The 26945-nt window shown below is 39.2% G+C and overlaps 2 protein-coding genes across 6 annotated transcripts in view; one reads left to right on the forward strand and one right to left on the reverse strand.

The window, feature by feature from the left end:
- LOC133533678 (dynein regulatory complex protein 11-like) overlaps positions 1 to 5956 on the reverse strand; it is a 49531-nt gene extending 43575 nt beyond the window's left edge. Inside the window, exons 1-4 of the mRNA XM_061872703.1 lie at positions 5812 to 5956; positions 3829 to 4004; positions 866 to 968; positions 73 to 285 (exon numbers count right to left, since the gene is read on the reverse strand). Coding sequence (XP_061728687.1) covers positions 73 to 285; positions 866 to 968; positions 3829 to 4004; positions 5812 to 5922 — 603 coding nt within the window. The 5' untranslated portion in view covers positions 5923 to 5956. The remainder of the gene's footprint in view (positions 1 to 72; positions 286 to 865; positions 969 to 3828; positions 4005 to 5811) is intronic.
- A 10717-nt stretch (positions 5957 to 16673) lies between these two features.
- LOC133533694 (uncharacterized) overlaps positions 16674 to 26945 on the forward strand; it is a 63294-nt gene continuing 53022 nt past the window's right edge. The window contains exons 1-3 of one of the 5 annotated variants that reach the window (XM_061872722.1): positions 16674 to 18104; positions 20985 to 21113; positions 25746 to 25908. In XM_061872722.1, the coding sequence (XP_061728706.1) occupies positions 18050 to 18104; positions 20985 to 21113; positions 25746 to 25908 (347 nt within the window). In that variant the 5' untranslated portion in view covers positions 16674 to 18049. The remainder of the gene's footprint in view (positions 18105 to 20984; positions 21114 to 25745; positions 25909 to 26945) is intronic. The other 4 variants (XM_061872719.1, XM_061872718.1, XM_061872720.1 and 1 more) reach the window with 4 other exon arrangements.

Consider the following 26945-nt stretch of genomic DNA (forward strand, 5'->3'; position numbering starts at 1 on the left):
ACTTTCGAGTAAGTTTACATTAGCTCGCGTACGCCCGGGAGCTTGGCGTTTGAGTGATGTTTGTGTTTATGCGTATAAATAAAGGGTTAAAGGTGTCTCCAAATTTTCTCTTAAATGTCCCATGATTGGTGCCGTTAACATTATTATTGTCAAACTAAAAAAAGGTTTGGGCCTTACCATGGTTGGAGCAGCCACCCTCTGTATTGATTCCATCCACATCGCCTGGAGCAGTTCTTCCACTGAATGTTTACGCGCCTCCATCGCAAAGTGACACGGAACCACCACCTGCACAGATACGAATGTGTCAATTTCATTTAGGGCTGGGTTCAAGTTAGTGTTGGTTAAGACTCGAGTCCTTTTGAGTCATCTCCTTTGAAACTCGACTCACATAATTAGGTTCTTTTCAACTTGTTAGAGACCCGAGTCTTTTATACAGACTTGAGTCCTTTCCAGAGAACTCTCAATTTTTTTCTTTGCAAATTTCGAAATGCATTGTTTTTAAGTAGGTAATATTCGTGGATTTGGTACACAAATCATATAGTTAAAAACGCATAATTTCTTTACTGTTAGGTAAAACCTATAAAATTGTTGCCGGAGTCTTTATTCGGAGGCTCGAGTCCTTTTGATATGCTCTTAAAAAGACTCGAGAAAGGACTCGCCACGGGACTTAAAAGACTCGGAAGTTTTATAAGCGCCAAGTCTCGTAAAAAGAGTCGAGTTCTTCAAATTCAGACTCAAAGCACTCAAGTTCCGACCAACACCAATTCAGGTGCTTCTCTATAAACAATGACTTTGCCCCCTTGTGAGACAAATAACTATTATCGGATCCGATTACACATGAAAATAGTAAAGCAGCAGTGGATACCTCAATATCTTGAGGAGTGAGTTGCTGCTGTATCAGAGCGGAGTCCACGTATATGTAGTCGTTCACTATCAGGAGCACCAGTTCGTTCCGTAGCTCATACAACCTAAGTACAGAAGTGTATTTAAGCAGCAAACAATTAGAGTTAGATCAAGATCTGCAGCAATTTTCTAGCACAGAGCGTGGAAGTGTTATATTAAACGTCATAATTTCATAGACATTTGACGTTAATGATAACACATCCATGCTCTGTGCTGGAAAATCGCTGCAGACCGCTCGTATTTTAATACCACGCAAAACTGCGTAGGGGCGCCTCTAGCACATATTGAGGGACTACCGCAAAACACGAAATTCGAAATTTCGTTATCTGCCTCTCTATCACTCTTGGATATTCGAGCGATGGAGGCAGATAACGACATTTTGATTTTCGCGTTTCGCTGTAGGCCTCTGTAAACAAACCGCCTTGAAAACTTCTGAACAAACTGTTTCAGGCATCGGTTTTGAGGGTAAAACGGGACCCTATTACTAAGACTCCGCTGACCGTCCGTCCGTCCGTCCGTCCGTCATCAGGCTGTATCTCATGAACCGTGATAGCTAGACAGTTGAAATTTTCACAGATGATGTATCACAGATATATATCAGCTGACGTTCTTACCACCGAGATACAACCGGCTGACGATTTTTCTTATTAGCAATAGCATCTGAACTATCATCTGACAAAGTATCAAACGGGAGGCGATGAATATTTTTTTTTACATGTTTCGGTGGCTGCCATTCCTCAACCCACCAACGGAACGGCAGCTGACGTCCACGAGGGTCCATCATACATAGCCGTTAACCCCTAAGTATACACAGAGTTATCGCCCGGGAGGCGATTGGTCATGGAAATCCGTTCCTGGCTCGCGGTCTATAGGAAACAATTGTATCGTCAGCATTAGCTTACTGCTACTGTCAGGCATATCTGAAAAGTATATAGGTAGTATTCATATACGCCTGGTACATCGTCTTCTAACTAAACATACCTTCTTGGCGGTTTGATCAAACTCTTATTAAACAAAAAATAGCAAAACACTACGATAGAGAATTGACTCCTCATGCCTTAAATAAATATGAGGCGAGCTCATATTCGACACGGTTTCCCATCACTAAAACCGGCGGCCCTTCGCCAATCCCTAGTTTCCGGGAATCGCCTACGAGCGCCGCGCGCGCGCCGCCTCGGCAGCCAGTGCGAGCCAGACACTTCTAGCGAGCGGTCACGCTTCTACCAATGTGGGTTCCTTCGAGTGGTTATTATAATAGAAACCCACGAGCAAGATTGCGTTTATTTATTGGATAACTAATCACAAAGAACGATCTTGGTACAATAATAACAATATCACTCGCGTCGGTTCGGTACGTATATCGCACTCGCGAGAGCGGCGAGCGTAGGGACGAGAAGCGTGACCGCTCGCTAGAAGTGTCTGGCTCGCACTGGCTGCCGAGGCGGCGCGCGCGCGGCGCTCGTAGGCGATTCCCGGAAACTAGGGATTGGCGAAGGGCCGCCGGTTTTAGTGATGGGAAACCGTGTCGAATATGAGCTCGCCTCAAATAAAATAAATAAAATAAAATTCTTTTATTTCAGACAGGGTCCATATACATCTTACAGTTAAAACTACAAATAAAATAAAATAAAATTAAATTAAAAAACACAATTACAAAAATATACCACAAATAAATACTATTCTTATACACACATTATTTATATTACACCATTTACACATAACTGACACAAAAATACCCATTAATAATCAATATCATACATAACATTTTTATTAAGTTGGATCATGCAACAATGATTCATATATGCGCAGTCGAACCTGCTCGCAATCATTGTCAGAATGCTGTTGGAGCTGCCCCTCACCCTGCGCACCAGGGAGGCGCAGCGCTTCCGCATGGTGGCATGGAAGCAGTCTACCCTGGCTGTAGCAAACATCCCTGACGCGCTGCAGTATCGGGGCAACCTCACCTTAGCCTCAAAAGAAAGTTTTTTTTTAGTCAGAGGCAAAAAAGTTCAATTTCGAAGTGTTCTCGAGCAAATTTTCTTGTGGGTACGCTGTTGGAGTTTGGTTGAGGACCAATTACTTACTACTGTGGCGGAGCGACCCGAAGTGGATCTTGGCTTCTGACATCAAAGACCGCCACGCTTCTCTGTCCAAAGCCGTTTCTGTCCAGTTCACGGCGCCGAGTTCGCTAAAGTCTTTTTTTTTTTTATACTACGTCGGTGGCAAACAAGCATACGGCCCGCCTGATAGTAAGCAGTCTCCGTAGCCTATGTACGCCTGCAACTCCAGAGGAGTTACATGCGCGTTGCCGACCCTAAACCCCCCCCCCTCCCCCCCCGTTGAGCTCTGGCAACCTTACTCACCGGCAGGAACACAACACTACGAGTAGGGTCTAGTGTTATTTGGCTGCTGTTTTCTGTAAGGTGGAGGTACTTCCCCAGTTGGGCTCTGCTCTAGATCTGGAATGACATCCACTGGCTGTGCCCTACCACACAAAGCGAGATGACATTCACAATGCCCATACCTCTCTTATGGACGTAGTTTAAGGACGTACCCGGGTCCGAGTCTTTTTTCACTTCGTCTTTCCAGCGGTACCTAGGACGTCCAGACGGTCTTCGGCCATTTGGAACTCCCAAGTACGCCCTTCAGACTGCACGATCTGCACCAGGAACCAGGAGATTGAAGATCTAGTCCGAGCCGAACATCTTTGGAGAAACGAAAGCCGCTAGACTCCGATGGCTCGAGCAGGTAGTCCGGATGGGTGAAGATCGTGCAATTCGTGCAGTCTGGATTGAGGACCAATTGCATGGCAGTTATAGGCCAAGTCACTGTCTATGTTTGCGGAATATGCGACTTACTTGAGCCAAAAGGAGCTTTGCTTAACTTGATTTCATTTTGATGCCTACAGAATGGCTAAAGTCTAACCGTCTCATCATAACCGTGATAATGTCAGCAATGTATGGCATGCGCTGTAACTGTACGCTGTCCAGATACGCCTGGTACATCCGGTTGGCGAGGCTGCAGTACTTCGCGTACAGCCCCCCGAGCACTTCCGGGGGGATGTGACGCTCTTTCAGGCGGAGACCTTCTGCAGCTTTGGTCTGAAAAATGCAGTATTTATAGATGTTTGTGATAAGTCTCAGGTAAATCGTTCATAATAAAAATTAGTCTTTGGCAAAAATTTCAATTGATGTTGAAGCGGCATCATGCCTTCACCAAGGCGTGTCTGTATAATTCACGCCTTAAGGGTGCCTTTCGACCAGAGATGTGCTATGCTATTCTATGTCTTCAAACATTTGAAACGTAGCTGTAGCTGGAGCTGCGTTTCAAATGTATGAAAACATAGCATAGCAAGCATAACATATCTCTGATCGAAAGGCACCCTAAGAGTCATCAGGATTGTCAGGAAGCTCGGCTCTTAGGCTCGGCTCTATATACAAAGTAAACGTAGTTTCGCGCTCATTTTAAAGCGACGAGCTAGATTGCTCTGAAACTTTGTACTTACAATAAGATAAGGCAGATTGAGTGTGACTCAACCTTTTACAATAAATTAAAAATATGGTTAACCGTCCAAGCTTTTTATGACATTAATGAATTTCTTAATTTTAAATGTAATAACATAATGTAGCTTAAATAATATTAATGTATGATTTTAATTTATCCGAATAACTTAATAATGTTAACTTGTCATTTTTATTTATTTGTATTTGTATCCTTTTATTTTAATCGAATGTAGATCAAGTAAATATTTTTAATTTAATTTAATTTAATTTCAACTGTGTATTTTATTGCTGACATGTATAATTGTATATTTTACCAATAAATGAGTATGAGTATGAGTATGAGTATATCTATGCCTGTAATGTAAATAATGTATGTAGCCTTAGATACCATAGTTAAACCAATACATCGATTTAAAAATTTTCATACAAAACTTGTTTTTGCTCTATTTTGTTTGTATAATCTGGAGCTAAAGACTGTATCGTTTAATATAAATACAGATAAAACCTTATCTAACTGTTGACTTGTTTATTGTTTTGTATTACTATTTTCTTAGGGTATGATCTGAGGGTATTTTTACGCCATATCTGATATAAGAAGGTTTTATATTTTGTTATTTAAGGACTTTATGATGCTTTCAAAATCGTCTAGCAAAAATATTTCGGACAAGCCTATATCGAGCTTAATTTGAGACTATTTACCGACTCCTGATGCAAGCGAAATGAGGGAGACAGCTAAGAACCAAAGCCTATCGGACATTCATGGCGTTGAACCATCGCTAGAGCCGGTCGATAGAAACGCTCCATTATAGTTATATTGGATGACAAAGTCGGAGTTGTCGTAAGTAACGTGCCATTTTCTCTAAAAGGCCACATTGCACAGGTCCAAAACTTTTTTTAAACTGAAGCAAATGATTACACTATGACCAGATGTTTCGCTTTACGAATCATGTATAATTGCCGTTCGCATAGTACGATTTTTTTTTTGTCTAATGTCGTCGTGTTCGCAAACCGTAATTTTTTTGTAGTATTTGTCCGAAATCGATATTGTTACTCGGGAGGAATGGTCAATTTTGTCTAAACTATATGCTTTACGTCGAGCTCTCAGAGAGAAATGTATACTTTATTAAAGCACTAATTAAACACATTTGTAATTTTTTAATAAAAAATTTATACTAAAAAAAACGGCTACGTTGTACTTATTTATAATTAACGATACAGTCTTTATATAAACTAACTACATACATAGATATACCTCATCTCATTTTATGTTCAAAGTTTCATTATAATCCAACACGTAGTTTTAAAATGAGAACGAAGCTCCGTTTGCATGGGAAGGTGAAATTCGATTGAGCGTGCTGCGGACTCTTAAGTTAAGATGTTCTGAAACTTGTTAGTACTTTCTTACTTGTAGTTCTTCATCCTTCTCTATCAACGTCTTTGTCTCCTCGACAACGCGCACCCATTTCCGATGAGCCTCGATGGACATGGCCAGGTTAGAAGGAATCGTGAACGGCATTTTTCAGGCTGGTAGGAATAATTAATATCATTAAAGGCGGGATTCCACCAGTGTGCGGCACAAGCATTTTTGTAGTGTCGCACAGTGCCGCATACCACCTGCTGAATACCACCAATGATTCAGCTTTAAGAATAGGGATAATCATCATATCAGCCTTCTATCGCCCACTGCTGAGCATAGGCCTCTCTTCTAGTACGCCACTTATCCCGGTCCCGAGCCAATCTCATCCAGAAGTGACCCGCAGTCTTCCGAATGTCGTCCACCCAACGAGCCAACGGACGCCAGGCACTCCTTTCGTCTGTAAGCGGCCACCATTCCGTTAGCATTTTGGCCCACCTGCCATCACTCTGCCTGGCAACATGTCCCGCCCAGCTCCATTTTAATTTGGTAATGACGTGTCCGACGTCTTGCACCTTGGTGCGACGTCGGATCTCGACATTCCTCACTAGGTCTTGAAGTTTGATGCCGAGCATGGCGCGCTCCATGGCTCTCTGTGCCACTCGAATTTTATGCACAGTCTCCTTAGTGAGCGTCCATGTCTCGGCACCGTAGGTCATGGTGGGCAGGACACATTGGTTAAAGAGGCGAGTTTTCAGGCATTGTGGAATGTTAACGGGTTTGAGGATGTCCGCCAGTTTATTGAATGCCGCCCAACCCAGCTGGAACCTCCTGGAGATCTCCTTCCGTTGGTGTGTTTTGTCAAAAGATAGAATATGTCCAAGATACACGTATTGCTCGACCACCTCCAGTACTTCGTTCCCAACCATAATAGTTGGAATCGATTCACTAGAGATGTTCGTCATAACTTTAGTCTTGGACATATTCATCTTAAGACCAATCTTCAAAGAAGCATGGTAAAGGCTTTCAACCATGACTTGAAGCTCTTCCAGGGTCTCGGCGAACAATACAATGTCATCGGCAAATCTGAGATGCGACAAGAAGACACCATGGATATTGATACCAGTTCTGTCCCATGCAAGCGTTTTTATCACGTCTTCTAGTACCGCCGTAAAAAGCTTGGGTGAAATGGTATCCCCTTGACGCACTCCCCTTTTGATGGATATTGGGTTGCTGAGTTTGTGAAGCCGGACTTGCATTGTTGCCGAGCTATATAGCTCCCGGAGCACATCCACGTAGCGATTGTCGATTGAGCAGCGATGGAGAGAGTCAAACACGGCCCAATGCTCGACACTGTCGAAGGCTTTTTCGTAATCTACGAAAGCCATGCACAGGGTCCGGTTGTACTCGTGGCTTTTCTCCATTAACTGCTTTACCGCATGGATGTGGTCGATCGTAGAAAATCCGCTCCGGAAACCAGCCTGCTCGGGAGGTTGGCATTCATCGAGTATACAAGTTAGGCGGTTACATAAAACTTTTGCGAAGAGTTTGTACGTATGGGAAAGGAGGCTTATGGGGCGATAATTACTCAGAATAGGGATAAGAAAAATAACATATATGCGTAACATGACAAACAAAGGAGAAAACACAATAATACCAAACCTAAACCTAAAGGTAGGCTGGAAGAGATCGCTTTTTAGCGATCAGACCGCCTGTTGTGTATCTCTACTTTTGATGCTGTTTTCTCTCTGGATTGTTTTCATTGAGGTGTGTAATAAAGAGTATTTTCTGCCCTCAGGACGGAAAGCGTCAACTTTGCTCCCGTTGCGCTACACTAAGTTGCCGCTTTCCGCCTCCGTCGAACAGAAAAATAGTATGAGCACCACGGGAGGAATCGTAGGACATTCCATCCCGCCACACGGTTTGACAATTGTACACGCGGCACGCAATTTTCCTCCCTTGGGACACAATAGTTATTTGTAGAAAATAACTATTGTATAGTAATAAAAGTATTGTATTGTATTGTAATACGATTGAATCACAAATAGAACCCAAATAATAATAATGCCAGCAAGAAGCCCTGGAGCCCGATTCGGATATAAAAATTTGTGATGGTTTTGATGCACGAACCTGCAATCTTAGGATAAAGATCATACCAGAATCATAACAAATAATTAATCCTTCATACGAAGTCATATATGGCAGTTATAATATTGAACTTTATTGGCACCTATTTAATAAATATATGAATAATAACATTCTCACTCACACAAATTGACTAAGTCCCGCGGTAAGCCAAGAAGGCTTGTATGTATGTATGCATGTCACTTTATTGCACATAAACAGATTAACATAAAACAATCAAAACAAAACAGACAAGAAAATGTTATGTACAAAGGCGAACTTATCCCTAAAAGGGATAGAAAATATGAAAGGATCAAACATTAACACTAACAGGCTTGTGTTGTGGATACTCAGACAACGATATATATAATATAATAAACAAATACTTCAATAAAAAGGAAACATTCATGACTCAGGAACAAATATCTGTGCTCACAAATAAATGTCCCTAGTGGGATACGAACCCAGGACCATCGGCTTCATAGGCAGGGTCACCAGACTGATCGTCAAATATTAAAGTACAAATTGAAACAAATATTTGGTATGACGTGCACTAGAGAATTTAAATTAATTAATTTCAGTCAGTAATTATTGTTCTATGTGTTACAAATAAGTGAAGCGTTGGTGGCCTAACGGTAATGGCTCCTCTACACGATGGCCTAGCGCAGGCCAGTATACGGGACGCATTTATGCGTTAGAGGGAGTAACTGATATTGCAATCTCATTCCTCCGCATAGCTGCGTCCCTTTGATTGGCCTACGCTGGGCCATCGTATCCTGTAGAGGAGCCCTAAGAGCATGCAACTTGCATTCCCGAGGTCGCGGGTTCAAACCCCGGCTCGTACGAATGAGTTTTTCGGAACTTAATTATAATAATAATAAATAATAAATAAATTCATTTATTTCGACCAACTTAGGATCATATTACATTTAACTTATTATATTACATTTAACTTATTATATTACATTTAACTTATCATATTTTAACCTATTCTGGAGAGGCTTGGACACCAGTATTGGTATTATGTACGAAATATCATTCCATATTTACCAGTCGCTTTTCGGTGAAGGAAAACATCGTGAGGAAACCGGACTAATCCCCACAAGGCCTAGTTTTACCCTCTGGGTTGGAAGGGCAGATGGAAGTCGCTTTCGTAAAAACTAGTGCCTACGCCAAATCTTTGACAACGCGAGGAAGAAGAGTGTTACAAATAAGTGATTTTCCGCCTTTCTATTGATTTCCCAAATTATTTCTAATGCTTACCTTAAATACAAGCAGGATCAAAGCTTTTAAAGAAACAAATTTGCTCAGGTATTGCTAAAATTCTAATACCATTGTACCGCCCGTAGAATAAAAATTAAACCTATGAAACTTGGTTTTAAAATTGTATTACGTAGCTTCAGGTTAAATGGTCTAAAATACTTTAGTTTTTAAACACGTATATTTCCTTTTTTAAATACAAATATATTTAAGTTATTTATTTTAATGTTAAAAATATAACATAACAAATAATTTTACAAAAGTATTACGAATAATTTTACATTCACAGAAAATTTGGAGATAAAGTTAATTTAGAATTTGAACACTAATAAATATCTAACAGTTCATTGTAAATTCATTCTTCTGTCAAGGTTGTTGACATGTTGCTGACATTTCCATGACATTTCCTTGACTAACTTATCCAAATAGAAGGCAAATATTGCTTTAAATATGCTCTTGCACACTGTGCATGTAACTTGCGCATTTTGGAGTTATAGCAAACATAATAGGGTTGTTTCCAATTTTTTGAAACGCTTGTATTACGTTCTATATTAACTAAAATTTGCCCTAAAATTTAACCTTTATACTAAAAACGGCTTTAAATATGTTAAATTAACAAAATATATTTTGATGGATGCTTTCGCGCCCAAAACGCTCTTTGAAAATTGTGTGACGTCACAGTTTACGGTTTGACACATAACTACATACACACTGTTGGTGATGGAAAGATGCAGATTCTTGATATAAACATTTAATTCGGAAAGTTACATGCTAACGTTATTATTTCGGATTATTCTTGAGGGATGCGCGCGCGCGATCGTGATGGTGGTTGTATAGGCTCTGGCGCGGAGTCGTCCCCCGCGCCCTGCGTTCCCCTCTGTCGCCTCACGCGGTAGGACCGGTCCTTGACATCCTCCCCGCCCTTGGAAGGACTTGCAGCTTCTTCCAAGACATCAGAATCCTCCGTCGTGGTTGGTAGAGGGCAGACCTTGTTAACGCCTCTTCGTTCAACGCCTCGGTAGGTCAGGAAGTCGGCGACTCTGGCCACTCCGTCATCGCCGGGGTAAAGTCGCTGAACTCGGCCGAGTCTCCATTTGAGTGGTGGCAGATTAGGTTCTTTGAAGACCACCAAATCCCCTTTCTTTAGGTTTATCTGCCGGGAACGCCATTTTGTTCTTTGTTGCAGTTCGGCCAGATATTCTTTTCTCCATCTTTCCCAGAAGTTGCACCGGAGCTGTTCGACCAACTGGTACCTTGTGCGAATGTTCATGTTTTCAGGCTTCTGCGGGCTTGGTAGTGACGTCAGCGGCCGCCCGATGAGGAAGTGCCCTGGGGTCAAAGGAGAGAGATCGTTTGGGTCAGGTGATAAAGGAGTTAGGGGTCGGGAGTTAAGGATCGCTTCAATTTGAGTGAAAAGCGTGCTTAACCCCTCGTATGTAAGACTAACATTCCCTGCTATACGTTTAAGGTGAAATTTTGCACTCTTTACGCCAGCCTCCCAGAGGCCGCCAAAAGTTGGAGAGTATGGGGGATTGAAAACAAACTTTATGCCCCTATTAGTCGCAAAGTCAGTTATGCTACTTAGGTTTGACTGCAACACTCTGCCTAACTCATTGTTTGCTCCGACGTAATTTTTGCCATTGTCACAGCAGATGTAATCAGGTTTACCTCTTCTAGCGATAAATCTCTTAAGGCAAGAAATGAAAGCTTGGGTCGTGAGATCACTGACCGTCTCAAGGTGCACAGCTTTAGTAGAGAAACAAATAAAGATGCACAGGTAGCATTTTGTGGTTCTACTGCCGCGACCTGTTTTGCTGGCAATCATGAAAGGGCCAGCAAAATCGGTTCCAGTAACCTGGAAAGGATAAGATTGAGACACCCTAGTAGTAGGTAGGTTACCCATTAATGGTTCCATCGTCTTACCTTTCATCCTGACACAAGTGACGCATTTATGCACAATGCTTCTAGCTAGCGTTCGTCCGCCAATAGGCCAGTATTTTTCTCTGAAAGAGCTGAGAAGCAGTTGAGGACCAGCATGGAATAACCTTAAGTGCTCACTTGACATCAGGATTTTGGTAAGATGGTGTTTTGATTTTAATAGAATAGGGTGCTTGGCATCATAATTAAGGTTCGCGTGTTTTAACCGACCACCCACTCGCAGCAGTCCCTTTTCATCGATAAAGGGAGATAATTGCAGAACATTGGACCTTTTAAGCGACTTGTGTTCTTGAAGTGCATTTATCTCAAATCCAAAGGACTCCTGCTGAGCGGTTTTAAGAAGGAAGGTAAGAGATTGATGAAGTTCAGTTTCATTAAGAGAACCCACAGTTTTGTTCTTATGATTTTTGCAGTTGTTTATGAACCGGAATACATATGCTAATGCTCGCTGTAGCCGTAAAGGATTAGAAAAATTTTCAAATTTTACGATAATTTGATCATTGTTTTGGACATGATGGGCTTTTATTTCAGGTAATTGACTTTCTGAATGCCCAGTTAGCTGCTGAGGCCATTCAGATTCAGGTTTCGACAGAAACTGAGGACCGTTCCACCACAGCGCAGAATCAACAAGCGCGCTGGGTTCAATGCCTCGAGAAGCCATGTCCGCTGGATTAAGGTCAGTCGGTACATGTCTCCATGATTCGCGTTCTGTTAATTCATGGATTTCATTCACTCGGTTGCAAACGAAAGTCTTTAAGAGTTTTGGCTGAGTTTTAATCCATCCTATGGTTATCGACGAATCAGACCAAAACGTTTTAGTGTCAACTTTGCACCGCAAAGCTTCACAAACCTTTGTTGCAAGCCGTGCTCCTAGAAGAGCAGCACATAGCTCGAGCCTGGGAATAGTAACAGGTTTCAAGGGGACCACGCGCGTTTTGGCGCATAATAGGTTGGTGCTTACGTTACCTTCATCGTCAGTTGAGCGTAGATATACGCAAGCGGCATACGCGTTTTGTGAGGCATCCACGAAACAATGAAGATCTATGGAGACTGGGAAAGAGCACAGAACAGATCTGGGAATTGACAGTGCAAGCAATACGTCTAAGTTATTAATGATCTTATCCCACGTCTTTTTTATGCCGTTTGGGACGTCCGAATCCCATTCCAATTTAAGTTCCCAAAGCTTCTGCAACAGAATCTTAAGTGTGATTGTGCACGGGCTTAGCAACCCCAAAGGATCGAATATTTTACATGTATTCGATAAAATCATGCGTTTGGTGACCTTATGTTCATTTTTGTCTATATTTATTTCAAATCTGAGAGTATCGGTACTAGGTGCCCACAATACTCCCAGTACACTTGACTCTTTTGACAAATTATGAGAGTCAGATTCTGTGGCTTCCTGAAATATTCGTGGACAATTTGTTTTAAATTTGTGTATAGGAAAACCAGCAGAGTTAAGGACCTCGGTAACTGTTTTTAGGATGTGAGCTAGTTCGCCCTCCGTCGCGGCACCTGTCAAGAGGTCGTCGACGTAAAAGTCGTTTTTTATTACCTTAGACACGACAGGATCAGAACATTCCATTGCTAGCTGAACTAGGCACCGGGTGCTTAAGTAAGGTGCACATGCAGTTCCGTAAGTTACGGTGTTCAGCTGCAGAGTTTTAAGTGGCATGTTATCCTGCTCTCTCCAGAGAATAAGCTGGAGATGTCTTTGTGACTCATCTACCATGATTTGTCTATACATTTTTTGAATGTCTCCAGACAACACGTATTTATGCTGGCGGTACCGAATGAGTATGTTGAACAACTCATCCTGGACTACGGGGCCAACGTGCTGAATGCTATTAAGCGACTTGTTTGATGATGATTTCGCTGACGAGTCGAAAACGACACGCAAGCGCGTAGTTTCGCTACGCTCACGGATCACAGCGTGGTGGGGCATAAAGTACCCGAATTGAGGCCTGCTGATCTCAGTTAAGTGACCTAGTTCCTCGTATTCACGAATAAACTTGCAATACTCATTTTTAAAGTGAGGATCTTTATTAAGTTTTTTCTCAAGGCTATAGAAGCGCTTTTCAGCCATGCTGTATGAGTCACCAAGTGCTACCTCTGGAGTCTCTTTAAAGGGCATGAAAACTGAAAACCTACCTTCGTCAAGGCGCTTCGTGGTAGCAGTAAAGTAGCGTTCACAGAATTCGTTATCAGCTGACAAAGTTGGTTTTGAGGTTGGAACTTCTTCAAGGCTCCAAAACTTTGCCAATTGATCACTGATCTCTTTGGTGAAGTTACAATATACTTGTCGCTGTGGTTGTAGATCGGTATTATAAAGACGACCTGCCACCACCCAACCTAGCTTGGTTTCGACAAGCATCGGCTTTTCTGGGCCTAGTTTTATGTTATTGTAACACAAGAGATCATAGAACAACTCTGCTCCTAATAACATATCAACTTCTGAAGGGTGGAAGAAGTTAGGATCCGCCAGTTGAATGTTATGAGGTATGTTAAGTTCCGTTACATTTATTGGAGAATTAGGGAGTGTCCCTGTAATGTCAGGAACCACTAGACACTTAAGACGTGTGCCAAAATCATTTACACATGATTGTATTGTCACTTCGCAGCTGTCATATATGGGAGTTTTTTGTTTCATCAAGCCGAATATACATGATGTATCAGTACCATTACTAACGTATCCGAGTTTTTCTTTCAGGTTCGTCGTGATGAAGCATGATTGACTACCCCCGTCGAGGAACGCACGTGCAAGGTAAGTACAATTATTTTTAGGATTTATGACCTTGATTACGGCGGTGCCAAGGACAACTTGAACCGAAGAACGAGCCGGCAGGGACACAGGTGAGTAGCTACAATGATTTAAGGTAGTATTTGTTTCAGGTATGTGACTATCTACATGCAATAATGTATTATGTTTGCTTTTGCAGGTCTTACATGTACCCAAAATCCGACATTCATTTGTAGCGTGCCCCCTACGCAAACAATTAGAGCAAAGTTTTAATTTAGAAACCTCAGCACATCTATTTTCAGGTGACAGCTGCTTAAAAGAAGGACAATCTATAATCCGATGCTGCTGATTACAAAATGCGCACGAAAATGTCGGTTTGGCGCTAGCAGAGGCGACAAAACTTTTTAATGTTTTATTATGAGGGTATTCTTTATTTTTAGGTTCAGGTTTTTGATTATTTTTATAGAAATTAGATTTACTATCGCGTTTGTCGCTTCTGCTGATCGCCATTGTCTCAAGGATGTCAGCACGGTTACGGAAAAACTGCATAAAATCGGATAAGGTCGGTAAGTCCTTGAATGTGTTTTTATGCTCCTCCCATTTAGTGAAGGTAGTTGCATCTAATTTAGTAGACACTAAGTATATAATGAGAACATCCCATTTGTCAGTGGGCTGCTCTAAAGTATCAAGCGCTCTTAAGTTTTTTGACACATAGTCTATCATCAACCGTATTGCTCTGTGAGACTCACTTGAGATGCATTCTATTTCAAATAACGCTTTTAAGTGGTTATTGATAAGAACCTTTTTGTTATCGTAACGTTCACGTACTAAATCCCACGCAACAGTATAATTTTTTGAGCTAAACTCTAATGATTTGATTATTAAAGCCGCACCTCCCTCCAATGATGACCTCAGATAATGAAATTTATTTATGTCCGATATGGAATCATTGGAGTGAATTAACGACTCAAAAGTGTCCCTAAATTCGAGCCATTTCAAATAATTTCCGTCATAAGTAGGTAGCTTTATAGTGGGTAGTTTGATATTTGAGTTTTGATGATGATGACTACACGTATTAGAACATGTCGAGCGAGCAGAGTGAAGGCTCCCTTCCTTTTCTTCATTAACTTTAAGACGCGTGTCCAGTATATGTTGAGCTAAAGATAACGTGCTATAAAAAACGCTTTCAAAATTATCCACCTCACTGTCGTCTTCCTCAGACGATAATATTTCAATTTGAGACTGAACTTCATTAAACTCAAACAACAAGTTTTCAATTCGTTCTAAACGAAATTTCAATTCTTTAAGTTTTAAGTCACTTATTTCCTCTTGTTTACATGCATTTATGACAGAAACATAATCTTTAAATCGTGTTAAACGACCCTTAATAGTGCCCCGCAATTTAGTTAACTCTTTCAATTTCTTCCCATCGGAATCAACGCCAGAAGTTTCAACCATTTTTAAGAATAAAAGCGTAACGTAATTAATGAGTTAAGCAAAGTAAAATGTGCATCAAACCAGTTACAATGAAGTAGCAGCCGCGCGCCGTGTAGACACGGTGAGACACTGTGTCGTGTGCGGTGCGCTCCGATAACGCGAGCGACTCGACACGCTGAGACACGGTGCCGCGCCGTGCGATTCACAGTGCACGATGACAATGCAGACAGCAACGGCCACTTGCCGGTTACGTAATCGGTCCGCCTGGAATGTTCGGCGAAAACAATTAGCAAAATGATTTTTACTACAATTATGTTTACGATTGATTTTAATTTTAAGCGAAGAGATAATAAATCGAGCAACTTATAAGGGCGTAAAGATGTTTTGCTTTTAGAAATAAAGTTTTAAAGATAAAAGTGCAAATTACGAAAATGAGAAGCCTTTTTACAAACAAAGAAATACAAATTATAATTTAAATGTCACGAAATCGCTGCGCTTTTATTTATGATGTATATATTTACGTGTAAATTAAGCGTTTAGCTATAAGATTAAAGTATTTAAGCATTTATTTACCCTCGTAGCATTAAGCAGTGCTTGATTTTAAGTAAACACTTTTAAATAAAGGCTAGCGAAGCGGAAATGATGCAAATGCTTACGATTATTAAGAGCTAAACCACGTAAAAATGTATATGCACCGTGGTGTACATGCAAAAAAGAAATTAACTTCTTGGTTAACACGACACTAAATGCACAAAGAATATTAGTGTTACACACTCGTAATCAAACTCGCCGATCACACAAACTTGAAGAGGGAATATTTAGGAAATAAAGAAAGGACAGGGCTACTCATCTGCAATAACGCTGACTCGCTGCGATGTAGGTGCCACTATTCACTCCTGTCGCATAATATGCAGCCCAGCTTCTAGATGCGTCGTATGGCGAAGTTTAAATTATGTCCGTTAAATAACGAGTTTTGGTTTAACATGTAGTTTCCTTCTTCATGTATTATGTGTCCTGTCACGGTCGCCACTTTTGTTGGTGATGGAAAGATGCAGATTCTTGATATAAACATTTAATTCGGAAAGTTACATGCTAACGTTATTATTTCGGATTATTCTTGAGGGATGCGCGCGCGCGATCGTGATGGTGGTTGTATAGGCTCTGGCGCGGAGTCGTCCCCCGCGCCCTGCGTTCCCCTCTGTCGCCTCACGCGGTAGGACCGGTCCTTGACACACACGTAGAAGATTCGAACTGTCAACTGACGTTTGTCATTTGTTGTTTATCGCCTAACTGTCAACAGTGTCAATCCGAGAGTTGTGAAGTCATCAGAATCTTCAAAGACGTTTCGAGTTTGGTCACGTGACGTGTGCCAAAAGATATTTTAAATTACATATTTACAAAAATATGGTCATTACAGGTCCCTTAAAAAAAATAGGTGGCGCTACAATACCTAAAATACTTGAGAAAAAAATCTAATCATAGACAGCGCAATTCACTCCGTCAATAACTTTTTGGAATTGGAACTATTATTTATAGCTGACAGCTGGACTCTTTAGCAACATATGGAAGGTTGAGGTCAGGAATGAAATCTCCATGTACCAAAAAAGTGTCCGTCAAAAAACCTTAAATAGGTGGCGCTACAATACCTAAAATATTTGAAAAAAAAAAACATCATAGACAGCGCACTTTACTTAACGCCTCTTAGCCAATAACGCCTAGGTTCTTAGCTATTCTAGCGCTACTCTGGAGAGTTTTTGAACTATTTATAGCTGACAGCTGGACACTTTTGCAACAGTTCTGCCTATGGAGATTGCATTCCTTACCTCTACCTGCCATATTGCAACAGTTCTACCTATGGAGAATCTATTCCTTGCCTCCACCTTCCATAATGTTTATACATCAATTCAATTCGTCAATTTGTGTAATTATTTTTATAAATGCGTGTGTCCTGACAGATTGACTGACTGATTCATCAACGCAGAGCTGAAAACTTACTTTACTCTTTGAAACAACAAAAGAAAGTTGAAATTTTCACGCTAGGTGGCATTTATAAAGTGTACCCACAAGAGATAAGAAGTGATTTGGAAAAATTTAACCCCTAAGGGGATTAAAAAGGGGTTGAATGTTTGTATGTCGTTCAAGTTTCATTTTAAGATAGGAACTGGACACTTTTAGTGCCTTTGAGAATTCAGTCCATAATAAGGTTAAATATATATTAAAAGGGGGTTGAAAGTGTGTTTCGGGGAAAAAATCCACGCAGACGACGTCGTAGGCAACAGCTAGTTGTACGAGTATTATAAGTCATCATTTGAATGAATATTCATGCCAATTTTTTTCACATCACCTATTCTGAAAAAGGCTTTTTCTTCCCTGCTAGGAGGTATTAAAGTGGAACTTCACTGCTGGAATGGATCAAAGTAGCACTTTTCTATTCTAGGGCTTTTTTGTCACTAAGTACAAAATAATAACACAATGAAATATGAAAATAGTATGCATAATTCCATACATTTTTTTGGAAGCAATTCTAAGTTTTCTAGCAGGTAATCCTACCAACACTTACCTAATGATATTTCTTAAATTTATGTTTCAGTACTCCTATCGGATTAACACTCCGAATATACATAATAACAATGTGTTGTGCTATAATAGGTATATCAGAAACAGGGAAAACAGTCATCCTTGCAGGATAAACCTCAGTTATGACTCAAATGTGCTCTGCGTGACCCGTTACACAACAAGTAACAAAATAAGCTAATATATATTATAAGTTATACATTTCACTGTCATATAATGTATAAGATAGTGTTTTTATTGGTTTTCTCGGTGAAAGTGTTTGCAGATACAGGTACGTACACAAGTACAAAACTTCTTAATTTATTTTAAGTTAACATAAACATCAACTTTTTGTCATCAGGTACAATAAGGGCCAGTACAGACGAACTGCAACTCGACTGCAATTTGTATGTAGCAGTCGGTGTGCAGTTTCCATACCAATTGCATTCGGGTTGCAGTCCGCCTGTATCGGCCCTAGTACATTTGGCAGTAAGAAGTATAGACGTTATGATATAAATTTATTGGTGCTAAAATATTAATACATAGCCAAATTATTATTATTATATGCCCAATGAAAATTCCTGTTTAATATTTTAGATGCCAGGATAATAATAAGCCATTTTATATTAAAAAAAAACACCACAAAGCTTTAACGGCATACAGCCAGGCGCCCTATACTTAAGTCCCACCTAGGGTTTGCTAGACGGATCCGAAATGTACGGGAGGATCCGTGGATCTGGATCCAGATCCAGATAATTACATACATTTCTGATCCGGAATGCAAACCCTAGTGCTAATCCGCGCTATATAGAGGAAAGCATTGTGGTTTAGTAGTTTGGGACATTCAAATACGTTAAGTTTCATTTCGTTTTAGTATATTTTATATGCAACAATTTTGTGATTTTATAGTTGCCCAACCATTACCCGTTTTGCCCAAAACACCAACCCACTTTAGGCTCCAGTCTGGGCAAAGCGGGTTTTGGTAGACCGTTTGCTTTTGTTCTATTGTGTTAAGATTTTAAGCGGAAACATAAAAAAACGATGTTCCAAATTGAAGTTCAATAAATTTCCTAACAAATGACTGCATATTCGCTACTTTAATACAATGAAATCGTAGACTTTTTAACGGTTGTTGTTAGCATACCTGCGTTGGGCCCGCTTACCCTAACTTCGATTGTATAGAAGCTTATATCTCGTCGGCTGAGAATACGTTTGTGCCATATCCATTTTTAAACAGAATCATTTTTTAATGATTCTTAAAAATGTTTACATTTATTTTTCTAAAATGTGATTTTTAATGTTTCCTAAAATTGTTTAATTTTTTTTCTAGAATAGGTTTTTATTAGGGTTCCGTAGCTAAATGGCAAAAAACGGAACCCTTATAGATTCGTCATGTCCGTCTGTCTGTCCGATTCTGTCACAGCCACTTTTTTCCGAAACTATAAGAGCTATACTGTTCAAACTTAGTAAGTGGATGTATTCTATGAACCGCATTAAGATGTTCACACAAAAATAGAAAAAAAACAATACATTTTGGGGGTTCCCCATACTTAGAACTGAAACTCAAAAAATCTTTTTTCATCAAACCCATACGTGTGGGGTATCTATGGATAGGTCTTCAAAAATGATATTGAGGTTTCTAATATCATTTTTTTCTAAAGTGAATAGTTTGCGCGAGAGACACATCCAAAGTGGTAAAATGTGTGTCCCCCCCCCCCCCCCCCCCCCGTAACTTCTAAAATAACAGAATGAAAAAACTAAAAAAAATATATGATATACATTGTCATGCAAACTTCCACCGAAAATTGGTTTGAACGAGATCTAGTAAGTAGTTTTTTTTTTTAATACGTCATAAAATAAAATAAAATTTTTTTTTTCATCAAACCCATACGTGTGGGATATCTATGGATAGGTCTTCAAAAATGATATTTAGGTTCCTAATATCATTTTTTTCTAAACTGAATAGTTTTCATCAAACCCATACGTGTGGGATATCTATGGATAGGTCTTCAAAAATGATATTTAGGTTCCTAATATCATTTTTTTCTAAACTGAATAGTTTTCATCAAACCCATACGTGTGGGATATCTATGGATAGGTCTTCAAAAATGATATTTAGGTTCCTAATATCATTTTTTTCTAAACTGAATAGTTTGCGCGAGAGACACTTCTAAAGTGAAAAAATGTGTGTCCCCCCCCCCCTGTAACTTCTAAAATAACAGAATGAAAAATCTAAAAAAAATATATGATATACATTACCATGCAAACTTCCACCGAAAATTGGTTTGAACGAGATCTAGTGAGTAGTTTTTTTTTAATACGTCATAAAATTAAAAAAAAAAAATTTCATCAAACCTATACGTGTGGGGTATCTATGGATAGGTCTTCAAAAATGATATTTAGGTTCCTAATATCATTTTTTTCTAAACTGAATAGTTTGCGCGAGAGACACTTCCAAAGTGGTAAAATGTGTGTCCAAAGTGGTAAAATGTTGAACAAGATCTAGCAAGTAGATTTTTTTTAATACGTCTCAAATGGTACGGAACCCTTCATGCGCGAGTTCGACTCGCACTTGGCCGCTTTTTTTTTCTTAAATTGTTTAATTTCTTTTTCTAAAATGTGTTTTTAATTATTCCTAAAATTGTAATTTTTTTTTCTAAAATGTGTGTCATATCTGCATTTTACTATGGGATAATATATACACTCGGTTAATAGAAAATTATCACATCAATTGTGACATATCCAAAACTATGTGTCATATCATACATAAATATAAATATTGTACCAAAACTTATAAACTAAACTAAATTACTTATAATAATCGAAATTAATATGTAATCCAGCGGGATAATGCTGCTACATCTACGTCACCCTGCCGAGGGGTAAATTTTTATTTTAGTTTAATTATATTTATTTTAGTTAATTATTATTATTAATTTCGATTGTCATACATTGTACGTTTAACATTTACTCATCAAAAACGGATATGGCAATAATAAAAATGCTTTTATTTCATGAATACCACTATATTCAAAATATTTTTATGGCACTATAAATAGTAAACATATGTGCCTAAATGATAAATAAGTTGAATATTTCCTAAATATAAAACTTTTCGAAATAAAAATTGGGTGGAAATGGATAATGTGTGACAGATCATCTTTATTGACAGGAATTCAATTTGAGAGCTATTTGGGTAGCGTAGAACGTGGTTTATCATACCAACCGATTAAAGAGGCTGGTGACAGTGCTGTTTTTCTAGCCCAAGAAACACGAAGAGAATCTGAATCCCGTACATACGGTACGTATCGGGACAACTGAATATCCGGAATTTCGGAATCCCACATCCCAAGCAAGGTTCGGAAACCGGTTAAATTTCCAAACCGTTATCATTTATTTGGCGCAAAACCTTTTTATTTCGGTTTCGTTCGTAAAACCGTTATTTTTAGGAGTTTGGGATAACATTTCTAGAAAGCACTTGTCAGATTTACAGGTTTAGAATAATAAAAACCGGGTTCTTCCTATGTTGGTGTCTTTGTTTATGCTGCACACCTAACCACCAAGCCGGCCGTCTCGCGCTCGTCCAATAAACCGGTTTATTTAGGTAACAATAAAGTTCTTAAAACCGTTTGCATTCTTATGAAAGTTCAGAGTAAAACCGAAATAAACCGGTATTTACCGCTATTTTTAAAACCGGTTCCGAGCCTTGATTCCAAGTCCCACGTTCCCGGGAACTCCGGAGACTCGAGATCCGGAGATCCCGGTACTACGGTTCCGCATTCCGAAGATGGAATGGAATACGTTGTCACGCATATTTAGAGATCGGAATTTAAGACACCGGAATTCCTGGGAATCTATGGAAGGTAGAGTTAAGGAATAGAATCTCCATATACCATATACCAACAAAAAACCATAAATAGGTGGCGCTACAATACCTAGAATACTTGAGTAAAAAATCTAATCATAGATAGCGCACTCCGTCAATAACGCCTAGGTTCTTAGCTACTCTAGCGCTACTCTGGAGAGATTTGGAACTATTATTTATAGCTGACAGCTGGTCACTTTTGCAACAATTCTGCCTATGGAGATTCTATTCCTTGCCTCTACCTTCCATACCGGAATCCTATGGTATTATGGAAGGTATTTGACGACCGGTTTGGCCTAGTGGGTAGAGACCCTGCCTACGAAGCCGATGGTTCCGGGTTCAAATCCTGGTAAGGGCATTTATTCGTGTGATGAGCATGGATATTTGTTCCTGAGTCATGGGTGTTTTCTATGTATTTAAGTATTTATACATATTTATATATTATATATATCGTTGTCTAAGTACCCTCAACACAAGCCTTATTGAGCTTACTGTGGGACTTAGTCAATTTGTGTAATAATGTCCTATAATATTTATTTATTATTATTTATTTATTTATAAAATATCCTTAGGGTCGAGTCGGTTTGTGTACACCTCCCGGTTGTAAGTTAAAAAATATGGAAGGTGGAGGTAAGGAAAGAATTCTCCATGTACCAAAAAGTGTCATCAAAAAACCTTAAATAGGTGGCACTACAATACCTAGAATACTTGAACAAAAAAATTAAATTATAGACAGCGCACTTCACTTGCACTACCTGTTGACTTTTGTATGAGTTCGAAATTTCCTGCTACCTAAATGTTGTCTGGAAGAGATCGCTTGTTAGCGATAAGACCGCCTGTTGTTACATGGTTCTATTTTCCTTTAAAATTCATTTGTATTTTTACATGTATGTAAAATGTACAATTGTTGGTGCAATAAAGAATATTTACTAACTTCACTTCATCAATAACGCCTAGGTTCTTAGCTACTCTAGCGCTACTCTGGAGATATTTAGAACTATTATTTATAGCTGACAGCTGGACACTTTTGCAACAGTTCTACCGTAAGAGATGTCACTCCTCTTAATTCCACACTCCATATTAAAAAATACAGGAAAGATGTCTGTTTGTGCGGTGAATGCGTGTCACAATTCATCAGTAAAAACAAATCATCTGATATTACATTCTACGCATAAGCATCGAGTTACTTTAGTTTTTTTTTTATTTATTTATCATAACATTAAAATATAAAATATGTGTACCACAAAACAAAATATTGGCTAACTTCGAGACAGTTTGTTGGCGATGAGCTCGCTCGTTATACTTATAAAAAGGTACATAATTATGCACTGTCCTACCGTCCCGGCATGGCCAATTTAAATGTAGGTATTACAATTATGAAGTAGGTAAACGTAGGATTGGTGACTCAAGGACTGGTGGCGCGGGCGCGGGACAGGAGCACAGCGGTGCTTAAAAATATGATATGATATTTTCACGTAATTGTAAATACAAAAATCCAAACCTTTATCAGTCGCCATTGTTTATAATGTTGCCAGTAAAATGAATATTTTTTTGTCCAAATTAGGCATTACGTTCACATTCTAAAATAAGTACGCTTACTTTAAGTTCCTTGTATTATTAAAGAAAATTATATTTTACATTATTATATTTCAAAGTATTATATTATATTTCAGTTTAATTTTTATATTATGTAATGTTCGTTTTATATATCCGACATTATAGCGCCAATACCGAACAGAGTCGGCCGGTGAGGTACCTCATTGTTTGTAAATAAGTATAATTCAATTCAATTCAATTCAATTCAATTCAATATTTTTAATTCGAATAATACAATCCATATTAGTGTTAGTACATAGCACAGCAAAACTTATAAATCTATGTTAGTGACACTTATAACAACAAACAAAAATAAAAATAATAATAAACATTAATTAAAAGCGGCGCGGTGCGGCGAGCGGCGGCGCGTGCAGCCGTACCCAGCGCGCGAACAAAGGCGAGTCCCAGCGCTGCGCCAGCACGCTTAGAATACTGTTTGGGCTACTGCGAAGACGGTTTAGTAATGACGCACACCGCTTTCTAACTATTGCGTATAAAAATGTATTCAAAAATATTCGTAAAATAAAATAGTAAAATCTTATTTATTTAACCCTTATTGCCAAAGAACAGGCGTGGCTCACCCCGCGATTTCGTCACGTCGCTACAAGTACATGCGGTCCACGTCCAGACCAATTTTGGTGTCTAGCAGTGGTTGCCTTGCCACGCACCGCTACGGAATGAATACTTTTTGATACACGTTTATATAGGCAAATTTGATAGATTTTGTATTGGGTATAGACCTAGGTATTTGACATTTCCTGCAGTAATGCAGTCGACCGCAGCAGTATTGCGGCACGACAATACTGCTGACTGCATTACTGTCAGAAAAGCTTTAACTATACTACAATCACACTCAAATTTTGGAGGTTCAATTTAATAATGGAACCCTAAACAGCTTTATTACAAAATTAAAAATCTACACACTTCCAAATTATTGATTACCATAAGTATAAGAATGTTATTAAAATACCCCTACTCTGACGGGAATAAATAAATACTGGCAACATATTTTTGTATACGTGTGTGCGTTCCTGTTCCTCGTCGCGCGCACACATCGATCGTGTTTCGGCTTCTGTGTATCATGCCTATGCTCCCCGCTATCAAAGACCTCTTTAGCTTTGTTCAGTCTATCAGATGTTCCCAAAATTATCTTCTTAAAGTCCTGTCATCTTCTTCTAATTTTTTACGTTCCAGGCAGTTTGGTTGTGGAACTCATTACCTTCTGACTTAAGGCATGCAATTTTTTTTTATACTACGTCGATGGCATACAATCATACAGCCCGCCTGATGAAAAGCAGTTTCCGTAGCCTATGTACGTCCAGAGGAGTTACATGCGCGTTGCCGACCCTGACACTCCGCACCCTAGTTGAGCTCTGGAAACCTACTCACCGGCAGGAACACAACACTATGAGTAGGATCTAGTGTTATTTGGCTGCGGTTTTCTGTAAGGTGGAGGTTACTTCCCCAGTTGGGCTCTGCTCTAGATCTGGAATGACATCCGCTGTGCTGTGCCCTACCACACAAAGCGAGATGACATTCACAATGCCCATACCTCTCTTAAAATATCACTTCATATTTTTAAAACTCAAGTAAAAGAATATTATTTATCACTTCCGTTATGTTATTTTATGTTATGTTGGCCACATTGTGGTGATTTATATATGTATATTCGTAAATGTGTTATATATGATATTTATTTATGTATGTAGGGTATGTAGTTTATACTATTTGCTATTTTATGTACATGTATTTTTTGCCTTGTCTCCACTACCCTAAGGTTGTCTGGAAGAGATCGATCGCTCGTTAGCGATAAGACCGCCCGTTGTCTACCATAGTCTAAGTTGTGTATTTCATGTTCTCTTTCATATTAGTGAGCAATAAAGAATATTTGTATTGTACTGTATAGTATATCCGCGCTCCCGGTCACGCACTTCCATCTCATTCACTCTTATTCTCAGTAAGAGTGAGAGAAGAACACGTACGAACATAGTGTACAGTACCTGGGCGACCGAGCTTTGCTCGGTTATAACTATTTATTGTAATATGGTGGTGTATAGGTGATAATCTTAACTACATTTTATTACTAAATTAAACTTGTCTAAAACAATAAAAAACTATATATAAACTTGAACATATAAAAAAAAACAAAAGACCGGGCGAGATTCGAACTCGTAACACTCGTTTAGCAGTCCGCGTCTTAACCCGCTGGACCAGATGGACAGTGGCCGGCAACACGAAATTAGCGACCATATTCTGCATCGAAAGAAAAACGCATGAAAACTCGAAAACACGCGTTTTCCCAAACATAAGACTAATCTAGATCGATTGTTTACCCCCAAAAACCCCCATATACCAAATTTCAGCAAAATTGTTAGAGCCGTTTCCGAGATCCCGGAAATATGTATATATATACAAGAATTGCTCGTTTAAAGGTATAAGATTAAGAAAGCGCTAAAAATCTCTTTGTTTCAGCATCTCAATCACCACTAATTGTATATGCTGATATAAACTTTATAACCAATGGAGGTTCAAGTACACTTCAATGTGATATTACACCCCCCGGAATTATACAAGTGTCAGACGGCCAGGAAATAAAGTTTTATGCTAAAACACCTACAGAGGTACACGACTTTGGGTAGGTGAACACATTAACCTAATCCTATTATAAATTAATGGGGTTGTTTCCATCTACAAATCTTAGGGCAGAATTGTATCCCAATAAAATCTTTGGCGATTATAAGAACATGTTAAACTAAACTAATACGCAAATAAATATAACAACGCACCACCAAAGTGACGTGCTTCGCCTCTCTACGAGGCATCCTCAGGAGATGCTGGAGATATTGACGGTCTTACGCCCGACAACTGAACTGTCTTCATCATACCTATTTATTTGCATATTTATTTTTGCGGTGGGAGGGCGGGAACATTAATTGCATGTAAAAATACGCAAGTAAGTATAACGGGTTAGCACTGATTGACTAACACGTTATTTTGTCGCGGATTAGCAAAGTAATATTTCTTGTTGTAATTAGCATGGATTTCTGCAAAATAACACCTGATTCTATTCATCATAATATATACGCTGAGTTTATATAAGCTTATTTAGTATAAAGTTTTCTCAATATAATGAACGAAAGATATAATTTCAAAATAAGTATATAATTTCGTCAAGTATATCGTTATTTAGTTATAATACCAATGCATACAGGTGCCGGCAAACTTCTAGAACATGTGACCTTGCCCTTAACCTTTTGACCGCCAAAGACGTCATATGACGCTCGCGGCTACAGACCAATATCAACCTTCATGCGTACCGACAAGGTTTACGATTACGCGCCGCGTACGGTAGGCGTGGCGTTCAAAAGGTTAAATACGTTTAATTCTATCACTATTTGCGCGACAAAGTTACACTGTTGTTGTTACATTCTTTATATTTCTATCTCTGTCGCGCAAATAATAATAGGATCAAACGAACTAAAAGGCAAGGTCATATGTTCAAGAAGATTGCCGGCATCTTATACAACGATTAAAGAGTAAAATGTTTATAACACCTACGATTTAGAACAAATATTATTTGATTAATCTAACATCATAGATTAGCGCAGTGCTCGTATAGTATAAACGCCTACAACGAGGGCGTGTTAGGGGCGAAAATGCATTCCGCATACT

Source organism: Cydia pomonella, unplaced genomic scaffold (genome assembly GCF_033807575.1).
Source record: "Cydia pomonella isolate Wapato2018A unplaced genomic scaffold, ilCydPomo1 PGA_scaffold_199, whole genome shotgun sequence".
Lineage (NCBI taxonomy): Eukaryota > Metazoa > Arthropoda > Insecta > Lepidoptera > Tortricidae > Cydia > Cydia pomonella.